Source organism: Daktulosphaira vitifoliae, unplaced genomic scaffold (assembly GCF_025091365.1).
Source record: "Daktulosphaira vitifoliae isolate Bord-2020 unplaced genomic scaffold, ASM2509136v1 Scaffold_1, whole genome shotgun sequence".
Classification (NCBI taxonomy): Eukaryota; Metazoa; Arthropoda; class Insecta; order Hemiptera; family Phylloxeridae; genus Daktulosphaira; species Daktulosphaira vitifoliae.
Window position 1 is genome coordinate 51,654,161 of NW_026099572.1, and position 20,186 is coordinate 51,674,346.

At 24.2% G+C, this 20,186-nt stretch overlaps 2 protein-coding genes across 3 annotated transcripts in view; both read left to right on the plus strand.

Moving 5' to 3' along the window:
- The window catches only part of LOC126896997 (uncharacterized), a 192,619-nt gene that overhangs the window by 12,723 nt on the left and 159,710 nt on the right, over positions 1–20,186 (plus strand). The gene's annotated exons all lie outside the window — the stretch shown is intronic.
- On the plus strand, positions 268–18,820 carry LOC126896994 (uncharacterized). 2 transcript variants are annotated; one of them, XM_050670310.1, is made up of 5 exons: positions 268–447; positions 9,517–10,234; positions 13,161–13,449; positions 13,571–13,926; positions 18,541–18,820. In XM_050670310.1, exons 1-5 carry the CDS (start codon positions 343–345, stop codon positions 18,690–18,692), a joined length of 1,620 nt encoding a protein of 539 aa, XP_050526267.1. In that variant the 5' UTR covers positions 268–342; the 3' UTR covers positions 18,693–18,820. The 2 variants fall into 2 exon arrangements, with proteins under 2 accessions (XP_050526267.1, XP_050526268.1); XM_050670311.1 differs by lacking the exon at positions 18,541–18,820 and adding an exon at positions 16,936–17,203.

Sequence of the window (20,186 nt, forward strand, 5' to 3'; positions counted from 1 at the left end):
AATTATGAAGTATTTCTAATTCCCAATTAATAAATATTAAGCTACTTTTAGTAATTATTAAATTTATTTCTTATGATTTTTTCTAAATATCAATATATAACACATTTTGTTTTGTTATAATCTAAATATAAAATCATTTAACAGCATTATCGATAATTTATATCAATAAACAAATAAGTCTAAAGAAAATTTAATATATTATTTATTCATATGAAAATTTTTTTTAAAATAGAATTAATACAATTTTTTTATTTTAAAAGTGGGCAATATAAACTAACACTAGTGTGTATTTTATTTTGTAAGACTTCAGTATAAAAAAATTGTTTTTAGATAAGTTAAAAAATGATTAATAATTATTTTAATTCGTTGAACATGACAAGTTTTTTATCTGTTATTTCTATATCAGCCCAAATATGTTTGAATACAAATGCTAATCCAAAAATACAAGTGAGTATGAACAATATTTTAAATTATTTAATTTTTTAGGATTTTTAACAAGTTACAGAATCCTAAAATGATGAGAGTTAAATAGAACCACATATGAATATAAATATACATATATTCTGTGCTCATATTAATTAAGTGTACCATGAATGAATCCATAAAAACAATAACAAACTAGAAACTATTAGAGTATAAAGATCAAGACTTTATCAATGTACTTTATTAATAAACCATAACATAATTTAAATTATATTATATTATGGTAAATTTAAAGGTATTCAATAAAATTGTCAATTTAAATGAATGTCATGAAATTAAATATTAAATTAATTAAAAAGAACAGTAATGCAGTAGTGTCGTGGCACAAAGTTGACGTGAAATAGATGGAACAAGTGTAGATGATAAATGATAGTGATTAAAACCACTATCATAAAAAGGCTTCCATCCAAATCTGTAGAAAGTGTTTGATTTTAAAAAATTGATGTATTATACTAAAAGCATAGTGAATTCCTATTACCTTTATTATTTCTGATTAGTTGTTTTAGCTTCGATGCGAAGCTAGGATGGTATTAATTTTACTATGATGTGATTTTTTTTTTTTGTGTCCGTATACGCTTAATCTCAGCTCTCGCTGGAACGATTTTGATGAAAAATATGTCAAAAGATAACAAATCGTATCTAGTCGAAGATATTACCCTCAAAATTTGAAAAAAAAACTCCCTCGTTCCCCGTAAACGGGGGAAATCCCCCAAAAAATTACAAATATAAAAATCGCTAATATTCGACATTTTTTCAATTATTTTATTTAAAATTGCCATAACTTTTTTTTAAAAATAACCGAATGATTATATTTTTTTTTTATAGATACCTTAGGTATTTAACTATCATTTTATATATTTTTGTGAACATTTGACCCTTTACCAGTCCACAAGAAGGGTTTTAAAATAATAACTTTTTTATAAAAAAATAACTTTTTCAACTTAACTTTTGAAAATTTTCCGGAAAGACTGACACTTTTATATATACCTTAAATTAAAGCTAATGTAATATACCCTTTTCATCTGACACACTTTTTTTGTATGTTGGATCATACCCCTTTATACAAGGGGTGTCAAAACTTTAAACATGCCTATTTTCAATTTATTTTTAAAGTGTTCCAGAAATACTGACACTTTTATATGTATCTTAAATTAAAGCTAATGTATTATACTTTAATTTGAAAAAAAAATTTGACCTATCGATTTGTCTTCGTTGTGAAAATGACTATCAAATTCAAAAATATGCTATTTTTATGTTAAAATTCTGGGTTTTGTATTTTATTTTATTTTAAAATACATGACAAGGGAAGTACACTGATTTGGATAAATATTATATAAATAAAATTGATATAGCATAAAAAGTTAGACTTAATTAAATTTTTTTGCTTTNTTTAAAATAATAACTTTTTTATAAAAAAATAACTTTTTCAACTTAACTTTTGAAAATTTTCCGGAAAGACTGACACTTTTATATATACCTTAAATTGAAGCTAATGTAATATACCCTTTTCATCTGACACACTTTTTTTGTATGTTGGATCATACTCCTTTATACAAGGGGTGTCAAAACTTTAAACATGCCTATTTTCAATTTATTTTTAATGTGTTCCAGAAATACTGACACTTTTATATGTATCTTAAATTAAAGCTAATGTATTATACTTTAATTTGAAAAAAAAATTTGACCTATCGATTTGTCTTCGTTGTGAAAATGACTATCAAATTCAAAAATATGCTATTTTTATGTTAAAATTCTGGGTTTTGTATTTTATTTTATTTTAAAATACATGACAAGGGAAGTACACTGATTTGGATAAATATTATATAAATAAAATTGATATAGCATAAAAAGTTAGACTTAATTAAATTTTTTTGCTTTTTGAATTCGAAAGATATAACTCTGAAATTTGAACTAGCTTAAATAGCCAATTTTTTCAACGGACGTTAGCGACGTATGGTTGCCGAGTCGATTAAACTTGTGTTTTACGCGCTTGAGGTACAAGGTTCCAACCCATGTGTGGCGGCAATAAATTTTTTGCATTTTTACTTAATTCTTTTTAAGTTAGAATAATTTTTCAATTGCTTTGATTTTTATCTCATTTAGATACAATAACTTCAATAAAGATCAAGGATCCCATTACTATAGTCGCCACTCTCGAGAAGAAATTTCTTATTCGTATTAAAATTATTTTACTATATTTCAAGTATTAGCTTCGATGCAAAGCTGAAAAGATATTTTTTTGTGACTATCATTTATTTTCTCTGCTCTAACTTGACCTACATTTTTCAACGATACATCAAATGATTACAATTAGTTAAAATGAATATATTACCCTCAAAAATTGAAAAAAAATTCTAATCTATCAATTAAACAGTTACTTGTCCCATGTTCTACATACAAACAATTAAAATCATTCATTTCTAAAGTTTTCAAAGTATTTATTGTCGAGTCAAGTTCGATATGATAATTTGATATGATAGGTTTCAAATATAAAATTAAATCATTTTACTTTGTAATTTAATAATTTTTTTACTCTATTTGTGTGTGCTACTACTAAACTATAATATTCCAAATTTTTTGGTAACATGTTGCTATATAAATCATAAATTTAAAAAAAAAATAATTTTTAGTTTCATCTGTATTTAACGATGGATTTTTACAATTATAATCAAAATTTTAATTCACTCAATTGAGTAAATCTTTTTAACAACTTTGTTTTGATTGGTTCATTTAGTTAAATTAAATCATTAAAATTAATTAAGTTCTGAATATTTCAATTGCAGAATCTTTTTAAACACCAAAAGTTTACATTTATTCGTTTCTTTTATTGTGTTACGACAATACCAAGTCCATATATTTAGATCTAATAATTTTTTGTTTTTAAGAACTAACCTATTATTGTATAACTCTGTACTTTATTGTATTTGATTATAAATAGGTATGATGTAAACAGATATAAAACTTAAATTTATATTTAATAAATAAATAGAATTAAGTTATAATGTAGAATGAATTATAAGGGAATTTATAATAAAAAATATTCTATAATACACTCAACAATATAACACATTTTATTATAATTTTAAAATAATAAAATGATATAAAATACATAATATTAGAAAAAATTACGACTTTAAAATTAGTTGCTTACAATGGTATTTAATATTTTATTTTCGTGTAGAATAAATTCAAAAAATTAAATGTTGAAAATTACGTAGTTTATGACTTTTCCATATATGTAAATGATAAATTTTGAAACTCTATAAGTGGTGTTAAAATTATATTCTCTTATTATTGCCAAAAAAGCACAGTAAAAAAATGGTCAGAAACAAGGTGTGATAGTATTATTAAAGCAATAAAGTTTCATGTCACATTCATAAAATTATTGAAGCGTTAGATGAAATATTATATAGTACACATGATCTGCTAAAATCACAATAATTCATGAAATTCAGAGATTAGTACAATAGAAATCCTTATGAGTTTATATATTTGGTATACAGTATTTGTATACTACAGCATAGTAGTCGAAGAATCAATAATATCTATTATAATACGCAAATTGTAAATTTTGTAAATTCTATAAGTAGCGTTAAAATTATTTCTCCATCATAAAATTTTCACCAGACGTTTTAATTCCCTAAAGAAATGTACTATGTAAATTTGATAAAAATTCGTTCAGTCACTTTTGTGTAATGAGATTATAAAGTTGGCTATTCTCAGCAAACCACGCGTGTTCAAGACCGTAAAATGATACAAAAAAAATTATAAATCTATTCAAATATGATATGGGTTAAAAAAACATTACTAAAAGTTTCTGAAATGAAAAAAAAAAATGTTAATTAAAAAAAATTTTGGCCTTCAAATTTTGCTATTAAAACACTGCAAAATTAAAAAACTTTTAATCAAAATTTCGATGTTCAAAGAAATTCAAAATTTTTAAACTTAAGAATAAAATTGAAGTACTATTTAATATGAGTAAAACAGTGCTAGTTCCACAGTGATAGATTATTTGGATGTGAAGTTATAGGCTCTAGAACATAGACTGTTTTTTCATAGTTTTAATTATAAAAAACTATTAGCTATAAAATTGTTTATTTTGTTTTTTTCTATTAGATATACATAATAATTTGTATTAAAAAAAAAAAAAAAAACCCAGCACAGTGGGATCGCGGCACAGTGGCGACGTGGCATAGATGGATCAAGTATAATGATATCTGACAGTGATTAAAATCACTATCAAAAAAAATACTCTTCGATGCAAATATTTAGATAGTGTTTAAATTTAAAAAATTGGTGGATTATACCAAAAGCTACATGATCTGCTAGTTCATTATTAATATCCTAATTAAGATAAAGTATGTCGAATGAAAAAGGGATTATTAAAAAATATTATTTCTCATAAAAAAATAATGTTGATCCATACATTTTTCAATATGTCATAACATTATAAAGTTAAAAAATAAAATCGAGAATTTTCACACAATAATAGTATTCGGTAACCATTTTCACCGTGAAGATAGAATAAAGTCCGAAATTTTTTTCTTCATGATAAAGTAAATTACATTAGCTTTAATTTAAGATACATATAAAAGTGTCAGACCTTCTGGAACATTTTCAAAAGTTAATTTTTTGTGAAAAAGTTGTCATTTTAAATCCCCCCCTGTGGGCAGGTTAAGGGTTATATTTATGAAAATAATATATACCAAATGATAGGTAAAGACATCATGCATCTTTAAAAAAAAATTATATTGATCATTACATCTTTCAAAAAGTTATAACATTATAAAGTTAAAAATATAAAGAATTTTTTTACAAAAATCGTATTTTTTTTATCATTTTTGATGTCTATTTTTACCATGAATATGAAATAAAGTACGAAATTTTTTTTTACCATAATAAAGTATATTACATAAGCTTTAATTTAATATATATATAAAAGTGTCTGACTTTCCGGAACACTTTTAAAAGTTAAGTTGAAAAAGTTCTACTTTCTACATGCATTTTTAAGATTTAAACCCCCCTTGTATATAGGGAAATAGTCCGATTTAAAAAAAACAGTATGTCGAATGAAAGATGTATGTAAATACTACTTCTCATGAAAAAATTGTATTGATCCATACCTTTTTCAAAAAGTTATAGCATAATAAAGTTAAAAATGTAAAGTACAAAATCGAAAATTTTCACACAAAAATAGCATTCAGTAACCATTTTCACCGTGAAGATAAAGTGAAGTCCGAAAACTTATTTTTACATAATAAAGTACATTACATTAACTTTAATTTAAAATATACAGAGTGATTTTTTTATTATAACCCACTAAATTACTTACAGAATAATAATAATTAAAAAAAATTTTTTTATTATTATCTTTAGTTACACATTATTCTTGAATTATTAACTATGTAATACTTTTCAAGTTCATCCCTATACCTGGTAAGGGTGGCAACTTTGTTTTTTTAAATGGTAACACATATTTTTAATTTAATAAAATTTTTGAGTTAATATATAGTTTATGTTGTTGATACCAAAGATAATATTATTATTGAAATATTAATAATAGTATTTAAATAACAACAAGTAACAAATATCTAAAATCAATTTTACTAACTCTTTTTATGAATTTTACTCATTTTAATAATTAAACGTTTTTTATTTTTCGATTTTTCTACCGTATATTTTTTTTTCTTACTGATGCAAATAACACTTTATTTTGCAAAACACATATTGTGACGGACTATGTTGGGCACAATAAGTGTTTTAAGCACTACATTCGGAGTATGTGGTCTATTCGTAATGACAATGTGAAGTGTTCTGGGTCTGACGCAGAGCCCCACCGAGATTACATCATCTTGATTACCTTTGCTAATAAGTGTATGAGAAGTTTTGTTCATGTTTGTTATACAAGGAAGAGATGTCTTTGACATTAAGTTTTTCACATGAAGATTGAAATTTTTTTTATTTAAAAATTTATTAATTTTTTCTTGAAAAATATATAATTCATTTGTTTTTTTACAATTTTCGCAAAATTCATTCATCGAAGAAAGTAATACTGAGTCATCTAGGTATTCTAAACTGAATTTAAGTGTATCCTTCTTTTGTCTTTTGAGTCTTGCTAAGTCAATAAGTCATTTTGCAAAATTATATTGCCAAGGATTAACAACAAACTTGCCATAAATGAAAAATGAAATCATCCTTACTACGTAAACAGATGCATCTAGAAAAGTTATTTTGAGAGTATGATTAGGATTTAAATTTTTTATTGTAATATCGTTTTTTAACAGTTCTAAAATTTGAAGACATAAAAATGTGTGAAAACACTCTAAAGACTCTAATTCTTTTTGAGATGCATGTAAAAAAATTATGTTAAAAGTAATACAAAATCGAAAATTTTCACACAAAAATAGCATTTGGTAGCCATTTTCACCACGAACAAGTCCAGAGGTCAAATTTTATTTTTTCATTATAAAGTACATTACATTAGCTTTAATTTAAGATATATATAAAATAGTCAGACCTTCCGTAACATTTTCAAAAGTTAATTTTTTGTGAAAAAGTTGTCATTTTAAATCCCCCCCTGTGGGCAGGTTAAGGGTTATATTTATGAAAATAATATACCAAATGAAAGGTAATAATATTATGCATCTATATAAAAATAATTATATTGATATGTTCATTTTTGAAAAAGTTATGGCACTTTTAAGTAAAAAAAATTGAAAAAATTTCGAAAATTAGCGATTTTTAAATTTGTAATTTTTTTGGAGGTTTCCCCCATTTACAGGGAACGAGGGATTTTTTTTCAATTTTTGAGGGTAATGTCTTCGACTAGATACGACTTGTGATCTTTTGACATATCATTGAAAGAAATCGGTTCGGTGAGAGCTGAGAAAAAGTGGTAACAGACACAAAAAAAAAAAAACACATCATAGTAAAACCAATACCTTCTCAGCTTCGCATCAAAGCTAAAATGCGCTATCTGGTAAAAAAACAATAAAAAAAAATATTATTTTTGTTGTCAATGACCTTTAAGAAGTCTATGATATAAATTTCATAAATTTTTTAACTATACCAGCATACACATTAGGTGATTTCACATGGAATGACCCTCCTTGTAGTCCAATGTATAAAACTTATAAATTTGCTATAAGTAACAAACATTTTTTATTGAACAGTATTGCATCAAGCCCTTTAAATGTTTATACGCGTTATAGGTAAAGAAATATACAACTATTTTATTATTTTTTATAATATCTCCGTAAAAATTACAATATTAAATTATTGAATATCAATTTAATACTAAATTTAATTATTAAAATTATTATTTATTCATATATTATTAATTAAAAATCAAATAACTAATCGGGATAAAATTAAGGGATTAAGAGTAATTGTTGCTTTTGAAATAATCTACCGATTTCTTAAAATTAAACACTATCGACAGATTTACATCGAAGCGTTTCTTATGATAGTGATTTTTATCACTGTCAGATTTCATTTATACTTGTCCCAACTATGTCACGTCCATACTGCGCCACGACCCCACTGTGCTACTGTTTTTTTATTTATAATTATGGTTATGAATAAATATTTATTATAGTAATTAAATATAATTAAGAAATTTATATTTAATAATTTAATATGGTAATTTTTACGTAGAAACTATTAAAAATAATAAAGTAGTATATTTCATTACTCTTATGGTAAACTCGTATAAAAATCGAAGGGCTTAAATACAAATTTTCAGAAAATAATTTGTTGTTAATTAGGAATAAATGGTAAACATGAATTAAGAATCGCTAATATACTTTTCTCGATCAATTGTTTGTGCTGATTTCAAATCTACAACTAGATTTTTTGTTTTCTAGTTTTTTAGATTCTGTCACCACAGATTTTTGATATAATTATTAATTAGTTAAAAATTATAAGATATAACTATACGGAATATAGTTGTGAATATTTAAATTGCAGCATCTATTTAAACAACAAGAGTTACATAGAAATGATTAGTATTTTCATTGAATTGATTCATATGATATCATATTAACTTTAAACTTGAAAGTTGAACTAAAAAAATATAGTTTATAAAAACACGCTTTTAAAGCACATCGAACTAAAAAGTTAAAAATTATTTTTATAGTAAGTTTAAAACAACAATGAACGAAAAATATTAGTATTATTTTAAAAATTATTTTTGACTTTTTAGTTTCATATGTTATGAAAGGGTGTTTTTTAGTTTTTATAAACTATATTTCTTTTACATAAATACCGAGCTATTTATGTTTTTGGTTAAAATATTGTTAAGGACAGCGGCACTAAATATATTATAAAGTGATTTATGTACGAAAATGTGTTATACGCGTGGTATATATTGCGTGGGAACGCAATACGTGAGGCATATACGGCAGCGGCGGTTGGAATATATAAATGAATATAAACATATACGTATACAGGGTGGCCCACCACTCACTGACAACTTAAATAACTTTTGATCCAGTTAATATTTTTAGCTGATTTTTTTTTTAAATATTAGTTAGACGTTAGGTCTATAGCTATATCTCAATAATTAATTTTTTTACATTTTATTAAAAATATTAATTATTTTAAAATTTTAAATAAAAAGTAAAAAAAAAATCTAAGATAGCTATTTTGTAGAGTAGAATTTAAGAAAAATTTTAGTAAAAAAATATCTTATTAATATTCACTAGTAAATATTCTGTAGCGTTTTGAAGTTTGTGAAATTTTGAATTTTCATGTACTATTTTATGGTATTAAACATTGAAATACGTATTGAGAAAAGGACAGAAGAAAACGCTATCTTTTCAATATACTTTTGAATGAGAGTGATAAGTAATAATTGCCTTATCTAATTTCTTATCATGGTATTTATGCCTAGTTTGTAATGTATACACACTATCATCATATGTATCAACAAATATGTTTTTGGCACATAGAACGTTTGACACATTCACTCTTCATTTAAGAAACAATTTAAACTTTATATTTTAGACTCTTTTATCATAATTTTTATTTCAGCCACCTGATTATGATACCATATTTGACGATTCGTTTTTACAAGTTGTAAGTAGTATTAATAATGATATCAAATCATTAGTCTGTGGAAAAAATAAGAAATATATTAATCATTCGCTTTTAACTTATGATGACATAATGTTATTATCAAAATCTTTTAAAGATGATTATGAGTGTAGACAAAAAAAAGAGTCAAGCTTAAATAAATTAAAAAAAGAATTAGAGTCTTTAGAGTGTTTTCACACATTTTTATGTTTTCAAATTTTAGAAGGATTAAAAAATGATGTTAGGATAAAAGATTTAAATCCAAATCATACTTTCAAAATAAATTATCAACATGTAGGTTACTACATAGTTAGAATGATTTCATTTTTTATTTATGGAAAATTTGTTGTTAATCCTTGGCAATATGATTTTGCAATGAATATTTTTAATGTAACAAAACTTCAACAACAAAAAAAGGATACATTGGATATCAGTTTAAATTATTTAGATGATTCTAAATTACTATATTCAATGAATAAATTTTGTGATAATTGTAAAAACAATAATGAATATATAAAATCAATGATTTCATTCACATTTAATACTTACAAACGAGAAAGTAGACATTTTTTAAATCAAGAAAATTTAAAAAAATATGTGAAGAAAATATATTCAATGATTAATATTTCTTGCGTAATAGAAATGACAAATATTTCGCATGATTTTATTTACCAAGGTAATTAATATGATGTTGTACTACTAATAAAATGTATTAAATATNATACAGGGTGGCCCACCACTCACTGAAATATATTTGAAATATAATAAAAATTGATCACTTGTGGCTAATTAATTAAGTAAAATTAAAACTATATTAAAAATGTTATTAATTTAAAAAACTAAAAAATATTAAAAATATTAAACTCAAAGTCACAAAAAAATTAATGAAAAGTCGCGGATACGTATTTCGGAAACAATGTTACCATTATCAACGCTAAACACATACTGACACCCCGACTAGAAAAAACTCCCTTATATACCCCTAGTGACCTTATCACCTAGTGACGTCATCACTAAGTAATATTATCACATTTTGCCAGTTTACACAAGTTTAATAATGAATTTTTCAGTGGGCCAAGATCCCAATTAATTAAATTGTTTTTATTTTTAAACATTTCTATTGCTTCTCTGATATTAAGTTCTTTGTAATTATTTACGTTTTTAATTAGTTTTATGGTTTTAATAGAGTGATTATGTGTCAATAAATGTTCAGCCACTGGAGATTTCTCAATTTCTTGATTTTTAATATTTCTTAAGTGCTCTTTAAACCTGACCCCTATATTTCTTTTTGTTTGTCCTACGTAACATTTATTACAACTTTCACATTGTATTTTATAAATGCCTGATTTCCCCCCTTCATCTACCTTATCTTTAGGGTTACCTAATAAATCTCTTAAATTATTACTCTTAGATGTTACCAAAGTAATACCAAAATTCTTAAATATTTTAGTTAATCCATTTGAGATGCCCGGATAAAATAAAATTGGTGATCTAATTACTTTTTGTTCCCCCTCGCTGGAGAGTGTACTAGCTGCCCTCCTTTCTTTTTTCCACTTTTGTTTTCGGACTAATTTCAAAATTATGTTTTCGTTATACCCATTAAATTTAGCTATTTCTTTTATAACCACCAATTCTTTATCATAATCTATTTTATTCATCGGAATATTAATTAATCTGTAAACCATACTATTAAAAGCTGACAATTTGTGTTGCCAGGTGTGGTTCGATGTGTTCGGAATGTATCTGAACGTGTGTGTGTTTTTCCGATAAATTTCAAAATTTAGTTCCCCCTCTGTTCTTTTAACTAATAAATCCAAAAAAGGCAATTTTCCCTCTATTTCTTGTTCATATGTAAATTTAATCGATGGGTAAAAAGAATTTAAATGTTGTATGAAAACCCCCATATTAAAATCTTTATTTATAACTGCAAAAATATCATCTACATACCTAACTCAAATTTTTGGAAAATCACCATAAGTGTATTTTAAATTTGTTTCAAACCTACTCATGAAAAGTTCTGCTAAAAATGGTGATAGCGGATTTCCCATTGCTGTGCCCTCAGTTTGCTCATAAAATTTATTTTGAAACTGAAAAACATTTTGACTCATACTTAACTTTGTTAAATTAATAAATAAATTATTAAATAAATAAATATTCTCGTATGTTGATGAATAAAGTTTAATAAATTTATAAAAATATATAATATTACATTTGATACTTGCAACAAATTCTATCTATTTATGCATTATAAAATTAGTGTCATATCTCTCAATACCTTGCATATGTTTAGGAATATGACATTAATTTTTTTTTGAAACTATTGAAAATTCAATACTTTTGTAATGAAAAAAAAACGGTAGGCACAGTGTGAGCGTAGCATAGATGAGACTAGTATTGATGATATCTGACAGTGATTAAAATCACTATCATGAGAAACGCTTCTATGCAAATCTGTAGATAGTATTTAATTTTAAGAAATTGGTGGATTATTGAAAAGCAACATTTTAACTCAAAAAGAATTAAGGAAAGTTGCAAAAAAATCACAGGCAATGATTTTTACTGAATTGGCAAACGTTCGTCGCATTCGTTTTTTTGATAAAATTGCCAATTTAAACTGATTCAAATATTAAAATTAATTTTTTCTTTTTATAAAAAAAAATAAATTGAAATAAGGTTAACATTATATTCTATGTCAATGAGTTTTATATAATATTCATGAAAATCAGTGTACCATATAAACTGTATTAAAATAAATTAAAATACAATACCAAGAATTTTAACACAAAAATAGCATGTTTTTAACTACGGCAACCATTTGTACATAGAAACTAAGTCGTCGGGACAAATTTTATTTTTTAACTTATAGTACATAACATTAGCTTTATTTTAACATATGCTTGAAGCTCGGAGTATTTCCGGAAAATTTAACAAAACTTAAGTTGAGAAGATAAATTTTTGTGCAAAAATTGCTATTTTTAATCCCCCCCGTAGGCAGGTTTTTAAGAGTATAAATTTTAAATAATTATTGTCAAATAAAAGGAAAATATCTAAGGTTTCAATATAAAAAAGAATTATTTTAAATTGTTCATTTTTCAAAAAGTTATGACAATTTAAAAAAAAAAAAACATGAAAAAATTATTGAAATTTACCGATTTTAAAAATCGTAATTTTTAGTGGGATTTCCCCCATTTACAGGGAACGAGGAATTTTTTTTTTAATTTTTGAGGGTAATGTCTTCAACTAGATACGATTTGTGATTTTTTGACGTATCGTTGAGAAAAATCTTCCAGTGAGAGCTGAGAAAAATTAGTGACAGACACACACAAAAAAAAAAAATTAAAGATATCACATCATGGTAATATTAATATCTTCTCAAGTTCGCATGGAAGTTCAAAAATGATTGAGTAAAACATTTTACCTGATGTAACCTCATTATTACTAGAGAGGGTCAAACCACACACTCATATTAATTTTTTTTTATTAATATACATTTATTTTAATAATATGAAATTTTTTCTTCATAACAATCCCAGCATTTATATCTTAACCGTTATATAATTTAATTTTATATTAATTGACTTTTCATTTTCCGAAAAATGTAGCAGTTAACAAAGAGGAAGTAGCTATGAATGAAGAATATGAAAATAAGAAAAATTATTTTCTACAAAGTTTAAAAATAAGTAGATCTGATATTGAAACACTGGAGAGAAATTCAATATATTACAATAATAATGATTGGTTTCAAAAAGAACGTATGAAACGTCTATCAGCATCTCATTTTCACCGTGCGTGTAAATTTAAACAAACATCATGCAAAGAAGCAATTTTGAAAGATGTGATGCGCATTCCGTCTGAAAAATCTGAAGTCACTGTAACTGAAGATAATATTTCGTAAGCACTAATATATATGTATTTCATTTTTCATAATATTTGTATATAGTTATTTTTTTGTATATTAACTAACATTCTGATCATTGATGATATATTACTAATTTTTTTGTCTACGATATAGGACTACTGCTAAATATGGCAAAAATAGTGAGAATAATGCAAAAGAAATGTTTGAAAGGATAATGGGCGTTGAGATTCAAAAATGTGGTGTATTTATTGATGAACACTTATACTTTTTAACAGCTCAACCAGATGGATTAATCGGAAAAGATGGTATTGTTGAAATAAAATGTCCTTATAACGCCAAAGAAATACCTCCCGAAGATGCTATTAAAAATAATATGATAAAATTTGTGTATTACAACGAAAATGAAGATCTTATACTAAAACGTACATCTAATATTTTTTATCAAATTCAAGGAGAATTGCATATTACAAAGAGGCAATATTGCTTTTTAATTATTTGGACATCAAAAGGTATTATAAGTCAATTAATTATAATAAAAACTTGTAGTAAAGAATTTGATCAGATATCTAAGGCACACAGTGGACAAATATACACAGGCATTAGTGAAAATAATTATTTTTGAGTTTTTTTCTAAATTTTTCATTCTGTTTTTATATAAAGTTTCTTGCAATATTTTCGTAAGATTAAATGGACCATTTGAATTTTTGCGAATATTTATTTTGTATCAAATTAGTATGTGGAGAACATAAACTACCCAACCGAAACTCTGTGTACTGTAGTAGTGTGTAATAAAAATTAGCTTGTCTTAACTAATATCAACAAAAATATCGAACATCTCTCTTCTCTATGTTTTATTCAAATTTAGAGGTACAATGGGACACAAAGATTTTAAAAATCATAATTTTAATATGACATAAGAAATTATTGATTTCAAATGTATTATTATTTTTCAACATCTAAGGGTTTTTAAGATTGGCAACCAAAAAAATTTTTATATATTTCATTTATTTATATAATTAAAACATTTCATTATTATTATATTAATTTTTTTTTACTGAAAGTTTGGATAGTCGCAATAAAAATGTAATTTTTGTGATTTATTGCAAATTATTTAATTGGATATCGTATACATACATGTATACTACAAATGAGACTTGGTTGTTCAATATAATACTTGATATAATTTTGTATGTCTTTTAAAATTACATTTTTGATTAAAAATATAGTTGATTGTGAAATACTAAACTAAAATTAATTTTTAATAAGAAACTATCACTTGTGACTAATACTATTTAAAAATAAAAATAGATTTAAAATATTGATTTATTTTTCATTTATATAAATAAATGTTTCAACAAATTTATGTTTTTAGTGTTTTTAGAAGTGTACATCTAATCATTTAATGCTAAAAAATATTAAAAATATTTAACTCAAATATCCACAAAAAAAACTAAAAAAAACGTAGATACGTATTTCAGAAAAATTTTATGCATATGTTCAACAATAAACATTAACAGTACTAAATTAATGCGTTTAGCACTGTTGATAATAACGTTCTCAAAATATATATCTGCGAATTTTTAGTAATTATTGTGGCTTTTCAAGTTAAATATATTTTTAGTATTAAATTAATATTTTAAATATATTTTTAATTTTAAAAGTAATTTTTTTTTTAATAGTAAACAACATATTTTTATATTAAAAATAAAAAGTAATCAATAATAGTATTTTGGCTATATTTAAAAAATTTACGTAAAAGTATACTTAAAATAGGTAAAAAAAATACTGACTTTTTAGCTTCGATGTGAAGCTGAGAAGGTATTACTTTTACTAAGATGTGTTTTTTTTTATTATTTTTTTTTTTTGTGTAAGTCTGTACGCTCAATCTCAGCTCTCAATGGACCGATTTTGATGAAAAATATGTCAAAAGATCACAAATCGTATCTAGTTGGAGACATTACCTTAACATTTTGAAAAAACTCCTTCATTCCCCGTAATTACTATAACTTTTTTAAAAATAACCGAATAATTATATATATATTTATTATCCTCAAAAATTGAAAAAAAATTCTAATTTAACAATTAAACATTTACTTATCCCATGTTCTCCATACAGACAATTAGAATCATTCATTTCTAATGTTTTCAAAATATTTATGGATGAATCAAGTTTGATATGATAGGTTTCAACTACAAATACTACTCTATGACTCTGACACAGACAGCGATGTCATAAAAAAACTATTAGCTACCTGTATTTGTAATACCCCGTGTATTATATATGTAAATTAAATAAAAAAAACTTTATCTTATAAACTAAGTTACATTAAAAATTTAAATGGCATTCACTATTAAATTAAAAACTCAAACATTTTATTAATTTCCAAATATGTGTTCACATTTGAAATAACTAAGTTGACATCTCACAAGGCGTGAGGGATTAACGTAAAAAGTATAACATAGTTAAAAATTAAAAAATAATGTGAAACTAAAGGAAACAAAAAAAAATGTTTTAATTATATTTATTTTGTAAGTAATTGAGTGAGTTATGATAAAAAAATCATTCAGTAGACAGCTCTATTTTTGGATTTATTTGTATTTACATAAGTAATGAATTAATCTTGGAATTATTTTCACAATATTAGTTAGGAATTAGTCAATGTAAAAAAAAAAATACCATTTTTATCTAATTTTTGTCATGACGTAGTGAACATAAAAGTGTTAAACCTCTTAGCGGGATTGAAAAGAGGAAAGTAAATTCCTTCTTTTAAAACGCCTTTTCTATTTTTTTATTTTTCTATAATTATGTTATTAAAAGCAATTGAATCAACTTCTGTATGGAACATTAAAGACTTTTGAAATCGATGTTATCAAGCCATATAATTGGATCATTCAAAAAAGACAATAATTATCATTTAGATATTTGTTGTAAAGACATTAATTATTGTTTTTCAATTTTATTATTATTTTGCTCATTTAAAATTCTTATTGTATGATTTTATAAATTAAATATTTTGTAACGATACCCTCTGGAACCTCGTCTGATCAGTGCTTATTCGCTGGTAAGGGTTCCAAATATTAGGTCTTACTTTATTAAGCCCATAGTTTTACAAATATTGGCGTATATAAATTAATTTGACGAAATAAAAATTGGTTATAAATTTTAAACATTTAGACTAGCATAGTGGAGTACTATGCCTCAAATTATATTTTATTTTACTCAAATTAATTTTTAATTCCATGGTTTTTAATTATATATAAAACTTTGAAAGTAATTTTTATTTAATTGTTTTAAATTTAATATTTATATTCTAATGTTTAATATCAATCCTTCACAAGATTTTATAAATAATTATTCTATCCCCACTTCAATGAAATTAAATATCTTGGTTTTACCCTTTACTCTACTGATTTCAACATATGCATTCTAAAATAGTAACTCTAAACCAGTTTTAAAAAAAAACTCTATATAATTCAAAAATATTTTTATTATTAAATGCTATTATTTTCTTTTTTAGGTATAGTCTATTGTAGAATTGATCGAGATGACAATTTTTGGGACGATAATATGGAAAAAAGTCTTATTGACTTTTACGAAAACATTATGTTACCCGAAATAAAAAATCATCAATTATTTGAAAATCTGAATATTGCAGACATTGAAAATTAAATCTAAAATATAATGAATTATTATACATTCATATTTTAATAATATTAAAAAATGGACAAATAATATTTAAAAATATGTTTAACTTAAATATATAAACAACTAAAGTGCATAATTTTTATTTTCAAGTAATATATTATAAATTATAATATTGTATAACATTTTTTTGTTTTAATATCAACACATAGAGATTTGTGTTGGTGGGAAGTAGTCTATCTTGAAACAATATACTTGCACAAAAAGTAAAAATACAAAATTTGTTAAGATCTATCAAAATTTTAGTCAAATCATCCTTTATCTAATAGAAAAAAAAATTATTTATGATAAATAAATTACTCTGTATATTATGAGTTTTATATTTTATAGATAGTGTTTAATTTTCATTTTTATTAGTGTTAATTAATTAAAAATGTACGCTCAAACGGTCAATAGTGTAGACACAACTAGTTATCTTATTATACAGAGTGTGCAGTAAGTTAGAAAACAGTTAAATTGTTACAAACAATGAGTACAATAGAAATTCGTTTTCTTATTTACTGAACACCTGTATAATAGAACAAGGAAAAAAATGATTTTCTGGGAAAATTACTTAGCGTACTCGGATTTTCAAAATTTTTTTTTCAACGAAAGTACTCAGTCACCAGACTCCGGAAAAATTATTGGCGAAGGTCGGAAAATTTTTGCCGCTCGCTCGCTAGCGTTTTAAAATTTTGACCGTTTTCGAGAAAAACGCTTGTTGACGCCAGCGTTTTACGACTTATGGTTTGAAATTTTCATCAGACCCGCCCAATGACATTTCATTTCTGCTCATGCATTTATTATGAACCTTAATTATATGGTGTAATATGTATTATTATTAGGACACTATTTTACATTTGCACTATATTTTATCAAGGAATATTATATGTTATATATAAATTTTAAGACGTTATAATTATAGAAGTTTGTACTTTCATTATCAGAACAGTACTATGTACAGTGTTAATAATTTTTTTTATATATATGATGTATGNAAATGAAAGGAAAATATCTAAGGTTTTAGTTTAAAAAAAAATTATGTTGATTTGTTGATTTTTGAAAAAGTTATGGAAGTTTTAAGAAAAAAAAGTGAAAAAAATGACAAAATTTGTCGATTTTTAAATTTGTAATTTTTTTGGATATTTCCCCCATTTGCGGGGAACGAGGGAAAATTTTTAAATTTTTAAGGGTAATGTCTTCAACTAGATACAATTTGTGATCTTTTGACGTATTGTTAAAAGAAATCGGTCCAGTGAGAGCTGAGAAAAAGTAGTGACAGACACAAAAAAAAAAAAAAAATAAATAAAAAAAAAAATAAAAAAAAAAATAAACACATCATGATAAAATTAATACCTTCTCAGCTTCGCATCGAAGCTAAAAACACTCTATATAATTCAAAAATATTTTTATTATTAAATGCTATTATTTTCTTTTTTAGGTATAGTCTATTGTAGAATTGATCGAGATGACAATTTTTGGGACGATAATATGGAAAAAAGACTTATTGACTTTTACGAAAACATTATGTTACCCGAAATAATAAATCATCAATTATTTGAAAATCTGAATATTGCAGACATTGAAAATTAAATCTAAAATATAATGAATTATTATACATTCATATTTTAATAATATTAAAAAATGGACAAATAATATTTAAAAATATGTTTAACTTAAATATATAAACAACTAAAGTGCATAATTTTTATTTTCAAGTAATATATTATAAATTATAATATTGTATAACATTTTTTTGTTTTAATATCAACACATAGAGATTTGTGTTGGTGGGAAGTAGTCTATCTTGAAACAATATACTTGCACAAAAAGTAAAAATACAAAATTTGTTAAGATCTATCAAAATTTTAGTCAAATCATCCTTTATCTAATAGAAAAAAAAATTATTTATGATAAATAAATTACTCTGTATATTATGAGTTTTATATTTTATAGATAGTGTTTAATTTTCATTTTTATTAGTGTTAATTAATTAAAAATGTACGCTCAAACGGTCAATAGTGTAGACACAACTAGTTATCTTATTATACAGAGTGTGCAGTAAGTTAGAAAACAGTTAAATTGTTACAAACAATGAGTACAATAGAAATTCGTTTTCTTATTTACTGAACACCTGTATAATAGAACAAGGAAAAAAATGATTTTCTGGGAAAATTACTTAGCGTACTCGGATTTTCAAAATTTTTTTTTCAACGAAAGTACTCAGTCACCAGACTCCGGAAAAATTATTGGCGAAGGTCGGAAAATTTTTGCCGCTCGCTCGCTAGCGTTTTAAAATTTTGACCGTTTTCGAGAAAAACGCTTGTTGACGCCAGCGTTTTACGACTTATGGTTTGAAATTTTCATCAGACCCGCCCAATGACATTTCATTTCTGCTCATGCATTTATTATGAACCTTAATTATATGGTGTAATATGTATTATTATTAGGACACTATTTTACATTTGCACTATATTTTATCAAGGAATATTATATGTTATATATAAATTTTAAGACGTTATAATTATAGAAGTTTGTACTTTCATTATCAGAACAGTACTATGTACAGTGTTAATAATTTTTTTTATATATATGATGTATGAGACTATGAGTTTATCGTTTGAATTGGGATTCATCTATGATAACTATGATGTTTATCGTTAAATCGCAGCTACCAATATATTTATCAAATTCAATTTTTTACAATGTGCCACGTATAATAACCTGCTAAATTTTTTTTTTAATTATTCTATAATATAAACACAATTATTATAATTAAATTATTAATAATTTTTGTGTATAACAGGGGTGTATTTAAGAGAGATATGGACCCCCTTGAACCAGCGCTATCAATATTTTTTTAGGCAACTTCTAATGTATAAGGACCTAATGTCCTTTTTTTTCATCTTTACTTTAATTTTAGCAAAAAAATTTCTATAACATGTTTAACAAAGTGAAAAATATTAAATATCCTCCTAAAATAATATTTGAATAGGTCTAAAGGAAATACCTCATTACGAGGCGTCAACCTTATATCCAATACATTTTACTATATTCTCTTTTTGAATTTTCCTGATTTTAATAATA

Excerpts from the sequence above, each read along its gene's own strand:
- LOC126896994 (XM_050670310.1), top strand. The coding sequence starts at position 343 with ATGATTAATAATTATTTTAATTCGTTGAACATGACAAGTTTTTTATCT. Across the intron at positions 448-9,516 it reads ATGCTAATCCAAAAATACAA|CCACCTGATTATGATACCAT; the intron begins GTGAGTATGAAC and ends TTTTTATTTCAG. Across the intron at positions 13,450-13,570 it reads GTAACTGAAGATAATATTTC|GACTACTGCTAAATATGGCA; the intron begins GTAAGCACTAAT and ends TCTACGATATAG.